The sequence below is a fragment of the Chelonoidis abingdonii genome, chromosome 11 (genome assembly GCF_003597395.2).
Source record: "Chelonoidis abingdonii isolate Lonesome George chromosome 11, CheloAbing_2.0, whole genome shotgun sequence".
NCBI lineage: Eukaryota > Metazoa > Chordata > Testudines > Testudinidae > Chelonoidis > Chelonoidis abingdonii.
The window spans coordinates 50,585,938-50,593,647 of record NC_133779.1 but is presented as its reverse complement, the minus strand read 5'-3'; the positions used below and the strand labels follow the sequence as shown (position 1 = coordinate 50,593,647).

General features: G+C 55.0%; 1 protein-coding gene across 1 annotated transcript in view; it reads left to right on the top strand.

The window, feature by feature from the left end:
* LOC116817648 (hepatocyte nuclear factor 6-like) overlaps positions 1–3,640 on the top strand; it is a 29,039-nt gene extending 25,399 nt beyond the window's left edge. The window contains exon 2 of the mRNA XM_032767991.2: positions 3,342–3,640. Coding sequence (XP_032623882.2) covers positions 3,342–3,640 — 299 coding nt within the window. The remainder of the gene's footprint in view (positions 1–3,341) is intronic.
* The last annotated feature ends 4,070 nt before the right edge of the window (positions 3,641–7,710 follow it).

The following is a 7,710-nucleotide window of genomic DNA, read 5'->3' as shown; positions in this document are numbered from 1 at the left end:
GGGGGGGAGGAGGGGAAGGCAGGGCCCTCATGTTTCACAACTGTAAGACAGAGCCATAGATCATCGCTGTACGGCGGTGCCACTTGGGGAGAGATGTGTCTGTACAGCTGGCCTGGTGGCTGCACAAGGCAGGAGGCTGGGGGGGCAGGGGGTGTCACCTCACATGGTAAGCTGCCAGGGGGCTGAGAGAGGCATGTGCAGGGCTCTGGTTGAGGGCTGGCTGTCTCAGGCAGAACCCCGGTGTTGAAGACACCCCCCTAGCTCCCAAAACCCAAACACCAGCTGTTGCCACGGCCAGGCTTGCATGGGACAGCCCTCTCCCGCTGTTTCACAGTAACAGGGGATTTAGGATCCTCACCAGTCATTAACCCATGGCCAGATCCTGAGGTCTTGAAGCTCCACAAACATTAAAACTGAGCAAGGGAAGCAGGTGAAAATCCGTAGGGCCTTCGATCTGCCCCGCTTACACTGGCTAGATCAGCAGGTGCATTCTGGGAGGGTGGGCTTGGCATGCAGGGCAGCATCGCCAGCTCCTGTGCCATTTGATGCTTAAAGTCCTAGCTCCTGGAGTCAGGTGATTCTGTCAGCTACGTCTCTAACGAGCCTTCGTCATTCTCACAGCTGCCCCGCGAGCTGATTTCAGCCCAGCTGCAGCCTCCCTCTGCAGTTCTCCCACTGGGAACTACAGAGTCACCTTTTTATCCTCTAGCAACTGACTAACGCCCCAACTTCTGGCACACTTGGCCACTGGGCTCTCAGTCCCGGCTAAACCAGGTCCAAGGACAGCTGAGCCCAGCTCCCAGAGCCAGTCTTGGAACAGATTTGGTTGAGTGACCTTCAGGTTGGTCCAGTGGTTAGGACACAGGCCTGCTCTGTGCCATTCCCTGCTCTGCTACAGTCACTTGGCCGCTCTGTGCCTTGGTTTCCCCATCTGCACAATGTGGGTGATCGCCCTGCTCTGCCTCACAGAGGGGTTGGGAGGATACAGCCATTAATGATCACGAGGTGCTCAAATACTAGGCTATAGAAGAGGAGCAGCAGATAAAAGGGACAGCTGCCCGGTGACCCTTTGCGTCAATCAGACATTTGCCGGATGTCCCCTGGCCTCGGCTGTGCGATACGGAGTCGAAAGTGCTCAGCTTGCATCATGTCTTTATTTCACGAGGAGGGTGGTGAAGCATTGGAATGGGTTCCCTAGGGAGGTGGTGGAATCTCCTTCCTTAGAGGTTTTTAAGGTCAGGCTTGACAAAGCCCTGGCTGGGATGATTTAGTTGGGAATTAGTCCTGCTTTGAGCAGGGGGTTGGACTAGATACCTCCTGAGGTCCCTTCCAACCCTGATATTCTATGATTAGCTGGGCCCTATCAATCCAGGAGCCTGGCCCATGAAGCACTGGATTGAGAACTCCCAAAATTGCTCTACCTGCCTTTCAGCCAGGATCGGTGGCTGAATACAGCAGCATTTAACATCTCACACCCCAACACACACACACACGCCAGCCTCTTGCTCCATCACTGGGCTCCTGAAGTTCCTAATGCAATATTAGTGGCGGGCGGGCGGGCGGCTTGATGAGACTCTAGCGAAATGAAGTAGCGGTTCTCGTGCATCATTGGTTTCCTTAGTTGTGAACGGTTATTGACACCCTACCTGAAGCCGGGCAGAGGTTACTCACCCAGAGCGGGTGGGGAGGCTGCTAAAACCTGTGTCAGGCTGCGGTTACGTGGTGTGCGGCGGGAGAGGGTGGCATCCCTTTAAATGGTTGGCAAGCCCTGTGGCAGTGCTCACCGGGGTCTGTGTTTTCGAAGCTAGTCGGAGTAGCAGCCTTGGGAGCTAGGACTGGCACAAGTCAATGTAATTACTTAGGGTCCAGCTGTGTCCGTGTGGTATCGGCATAGGTTGTGTCAAGAGCAGAAGACACACCAGATTGGCTCAGGTGGCCAGACGGGCAGGGCTGGCCTAGCCTAGGGGATCGAGGGCTCTATCTGGGACGTCTCTAGTTTTCTTTATCATGGAGTGATCTCAGCCCTGGTGAAGGATACCATGTTGGCAACCCCAAAGCCAGAAGGCCTCCGCAGAGCATGGGCGGTGGGTGGCCAAGCTTCAGCGCTCTGCCCCACAGTGTGTTCGTTTTACCTGCGCTTCAGCAGCTGAGCTCCTAAGTGGCGTCAGCCTGCTGGCCCCATGTTATGATAACTCCCCTCAGGATTCCAGTCTCCAGGGGTATTTTGTCACCCATTAGGCCTAATGTCTCATGCCAGTTCTGGTCCGGCCTCACACATCTCTGGCTCTGCAGGCTCAGTCCTTGAGTTATATCAGGAGACCTGTTTGTTTGGACAAATTCAATCACTCTCTGTCTCACTTCTGCCCCCTTGCCCACCTGCGGTTGTTGTTCTGGGTCATCCTGACATCTCCTGAGCTCACGCTCACTCTCTGCAGCTGAGCTGATAATTAGGGGAAACTCGTAGGCCCGGCTATGGCAACAGAGTGTGAGTTGTCGGGGCAGGGCCTGGTTCTCGCTGGGTGTCCATGCGGCACTCGGAAGCCCGGGGACCTGAGCCCAGCTGGGGGCTTGTGTGATATAAGTTTGCGCTGGTGTAAATGACTGTACAAGGTGCAAGGCAAAGGAGACTTGTCCCCGGAGGAGGGAGGAAGGAAGGAGACTGGGACATGACCTAACGCCGAGGGCGAGTCTCCTTTGCCCTGCACCTTATGCAGTCATTTACACCAGCGCAAACTTATATCCCATATATTCCCCCATCTGCCACTGCGAGGTTCTGACCCCTTCTTCTGAAGCAGCTGGTACTGGCCCCTGTGGGAGGCAGGATAGCAGGCTGGCTGGACTTTGGTTCTGATCCAAACGAGCAGTCCCTATGAGCCCATAAGGCTGGTCTTGTGGTTATGGAATCCTGGATCAGGGCTTGATGAAATTCCCATCCCCTGCCAAGGGATCAGGTGTCCCTTGCTGGGGCAGGCACCCTCCTCCTTCAGGGCAAACTCCAAATGTGGGTCAGGAGGAAACTTCCCGTGGGGCGGGTTAGCCCTTTGCTGCTGGGTTTCTTAGCAGCTAGGAAGCTGGACAAGCCCCTGCGCTAATCCAGCAGGGCAGGTCCCCCCCCAAGTTGAGCTTATGGCTGAGGATCTGGAGTGGGGCCAGGGGCTCCAAGCAGCGTGTGAGAAGCTTGTCAGGGCTTCGGGTAGCGGGAGGATTCTAGTCTGCGGGGTTATTGGCTGGGCTGGTTCCCTGTCACTAAACCCACCCACCCGCATGCCCAGCTCCAGCGCCTCTGGGCGGTCGCTCCGCGCCCCTCTGACGCCATCTCCTCTTCTCTCCCTCTGCCGCAGCCTGCAAAAGGAAAGAGCAAGAGCAAAGCAAAGCCGACAGAAACCACGTCCCTAAGCGGCACCGGCTGGTCTTCACGGACATCCAGCGCCGCACACTTCATGCCATCTTCCACGAGAACCAGCGGCCTTCCAAGGACCTGCAGGTCACTATCGCCCAGCAGCTGGGCCTAGAGCTCTCCACCGTCAGTAACTTCTTCATGAACGCCCGGCGCCGCAGCCTGGACAAGTGGCTGGAAGAGGGGCACCCCCCAGCCTCGGGCACCCACGCCACCTCCGCCGTCACTTGCACCAAAGCCTGAGGGGAAGCCAGGGCGCCGGACAGGGGGCACCGCGCCAGGCTGGTTTCAATTGGGTGGGGTTTGATGGGGGGGGTCTTTTTAATTTCTCTTCTCCGGTGGTTTCTTTCCCCTTCCCCTGCCTGAGGGTTTGTTTTTTTTTCCAGCTGTTTCAACAGAACCCACCTGGCCCAGACCCTCAGCTAACAGGAATCGGCTCTTTTGCACTGATTTACCCTAGCTGGGGATCTGGCCCCGCTGACGCCAGTGCAGTGACGCTGATTACCCCAGCTGGGGAGCTCAGTTTAAATAATCACAGGCAAGCTCCTCAGCTGGGGTAAACGGGCCACACTGATTGGCACCTGCTGGGGAGCTGGGCCCCCCAATAACTCTCTGGGACGCAGGGGAAGCACCTGGCTGAAGATTCGGGCACCTGGGGGAGATTGTGGCTCTTTAAAAAGCATTTGTTTCCCCTTGATGACTGAGCCCTGGTTGTTTCCTTTTGGGGAAGGTGCTGCTGCCCAGAGGTGAGAAGTATAGCCAGGACTCCTGGGTCCTATTTGTGCCCCTGAGGGGGGGGGGTGTGGGGAAGTGGGGAGAGCTATGGGTGGGAGCCAGGACTCCTGGATTTGGTTCTTGGCTCTGAGAGGGGAGTGATGTCTAGTGGTTATAACAATAGCCTAGCAGCCAGGACTCTTGGGTTCTGTCCTTGACTCTGGGAGGGGCAATGCAATCTAATGGCTAGAGCAGTTGACTAGGAGCCAGGACTCCTGGGTTCTACACATGGTTCTGACAAGATTTCTAGTAATGTCACCATAAACTGATGAGTCAGGAGCCCTGGGTTCTGTTCCTGACTCTGCCACTGACTTGGTGTGTGACCTTGGGGCACATCGTCTCCCGGCCCTGTGCCTCTGTTTCCTCACCTGTCAGAACCCTTACAATTGCCCTACCATGAGCCAGTGTCTGTCATATGTTGTGAGAGGAAAGGTGTTCTGGAGATTCCTTCCCCTCCTCCCCCGGATATGATGATGATTGGTTGGGGCGGAGGGTCAGAAGTCCCAAGGTGAATGGGACATTCCCCCAGCCTGGCTCCCCCTGTGTCACTGACTGGCAGTAAAATCAATCAGTCAAAATTATCTTGGGCAACTTAAGGGTTTATCTACAGGTAAGGTACTCCAGGATATCTATTCTGCTTTAAATTCATGCTCTATCTTAATCTGGATTAACTTTCCTGTGTAGACAAACCTGCTGCTTCTTCTGGCCTAAGTGTCCAGACTGTGGGCCTGTTTCTGTGTGAGTCTGAGTCCCCTGTGGCCAGCACCTTATGCTGCTGTTTGCACAGGTGCAAAGTGCATTCAACTCACTGCTGCTCTCAGAGCGGGCGGCCTTGTCCTTCTGGTCAGCACTGCGCAAGGTGCTGTACAAATGGAGCCTTGGACCCAGTGGGTGGTGCTGAACAGCTGCAGCTCCTGCTAACACCAGTGGGAGGTGGGGATTCTTGGTGTCGGATTGGGAGGAGAGTTGGATTACAAATCACACCTCGTGGTGCGGCTCCCTGGGTGGCTTCTCCCCAGGGTGCCTGTGGAGGTTTTCCCAGGGAGCCTTTGGCATATCAGTTTAAACAGCAAATCCCTGGGAATATGACAGGCCCCTTCTGCAGGGGGCGGGGGCTGGCAGCCCGGTGCTCTGCACCCAGCCCCCCTGTGGTCCTATCCCATGTTGACTGCCCAATAGCATCAGCTGAACAGTTGCTAAGCGCTATGATCTAAAGCCCAGATCCTAAGAGGCATATATGCACCCAACTCCCATTGATTTCCCATGGGGAGTTAGACACCTAAATGCCTTTGAGGATCTGAGCCTTGGTGCTTTGAAATCATGAGTCCTGATTCTACCGTCACTTCCGCCCGTGCAAAGTGAGTATGAAACACTCCTGTGCTGATGCACTCACGGTGCACGACCAGATCAGAACAGCGGGAGGGGGGGGGCTGTCTCATGCTCGCTTTGCACTGCTGCTGGGGTGGGTGGGAGAGAGGTGGCCTGATCTCATCTGGATAAGACAGACTAGCTTTGAGCTTTGCCCAAACGTGAACAAATGCCCCTCCTCCCTACAACCAGGATGCCTGGACTGAAATCCTGGCACTGCTGACATTCATCCCCAAACTCCCCAGGACCTGGGGGCAGCTTTCACCTGCGATGGTTCTGCACCCAGTGTCACTATGTTGGTGGCAGACACGTGCTGTTGTAAGATGGGGCTGGCGCCAACGTCACTATGGCCAATCTGTTGCCAAGGTTCCTCCAACGGGTGGGAGCCCTGTTTTGTACAGGGTGGCATGGTCGCAGGAGGGGGTTCCAGCCTGGGCCAATTTCCCTTGGCTACCCCAGCACCAGGAATCTTAGCTTGGCAGGCATGCCGCCTGCTTCTACAGTACGTGGATGGATTCAGGGCTTGTGTGTACACACACACACACACCCGCTGTGTGGACACATTCTGTCCAGTTCAACCTGGTTTAGCTGGCACATCAGGCCAAACTAAACCCACTATAGGTCAGGCTTAAAGCCAGGCAAGAGCGTCCACACGCGCAGGTGCACCAGTGTAAGTGAACTGGTTTGAAAATCGCACCTGCAGTTGCCCCATGATGCTCAGATCTGAGCGGTTTGTCAAACGGTTGAAGCTTCTGGGTGGAAAGGAGCAAGCAAGAGGAAGCCTTTCCTTAATGATCTCCACTAACCCCTCCCGTGCGGTGCTGCCAGGCTTCCGTTCCTATGGAGCGGGGCTGATCTCAAGCTGGGTCGACCACAGTCGCAAATCAATAACCACGTGGATGTTTTGAAAGGCCTCAGCCCTCCCCACATGGTGCGCACTCGTACAGATAAATAGTACAGGCCAGAGCCTCTGCTTCTTTAGAGCGATGCTTGTTCTCCCAGCCGACTCTGCCCCATCCATCTGCTACACCAGGGCCCTGGGAAATCCACCCCCAGCTCCTGGAGTCAGTTACACATAAGGAAGGATCTGACCTAGAAAACCCTGCCCTGGATTCTGCATGAACGCATCAGACCCGGCTGAGACTTAGCTGGCTCCATCTCCCCTTTGCTGTCTGAAAGCCATCCCCACCGCAAACCAGAGCGACACAGCCCAGGTGTCCGGATCCCACTGCCTGCCCAGCCGCTCTTCACCCGAATTTGTCCTGATATGTCTTGTGCGACTCTATTGTTTTGTCAAACTGCGGCAAATTTCTACCTCACTTTGTCTCTTGCACCAAAAGATACCAAAGATTTTGCAAGGAGTCTCCATGTGGGTGCCTCGGTGGGCCTGCGTGCGTGTGTCGATAGCTATATTTAGAGAGAGAGATTTTTTGCATGGCTTGTCTCTTGACGTGCTTTGTCGTGTGGGACTGTCACCCTGCGTGGGCCAGGAGCTGCCTCCCTCCCTGCAGAGCTAGTGATGTGATCTAGATGTGTCATCTGTCCTAACCGAGACAACGACTCTGTGACATTCCCACGGTCCCCCGCTGTCTGGATATTACCAATATAATGCACTTTAGTTAGACACCTGTAACAGTGGTTAGGTTCCAGCCATGGCCAAACTGGGGACAGACGGGTGCTGTTCTGCTAAGGAGTAAGTCTCCATAAAAGCAGGATGGTGGGGTCAGATCTGTATTTATTGTGGCTCTCGATTGGTTTACAAGGCTGCTGTGCAAAAAGATCCAAAGATTATTTTTTCTGCTAGTTTCCCCCTCCCCGCACCTTTAACTGAGCAAGAAACGTCCTCGGGGCAAAGATGTTTCCTCACAGTGCTGCAGACTCCTCCTGGGCTCCAGGAATCAAACTGGGTTCACTTTGAATTGTGAATCATCCCTGGTAACAAAACCTCTGCCAGCTAAAAATCCTGCTCTGGGTGGCTCCGCTGTCTCCATTGCATAGCATGCCTGGGTGTCATTCCAGCCAGCGCATGTTTCCCTGGCTGCACAAGCACCTAAGATCTTTGCTGGCTTCTTCTGGTTCCTAGATCTGTGGGGAAGATTTGTAATTGCAACCTAGTAAATAACCGTATTGATGAGGCCTGAGCCAGACTAGAACATGGCTCCGTCCCCCAT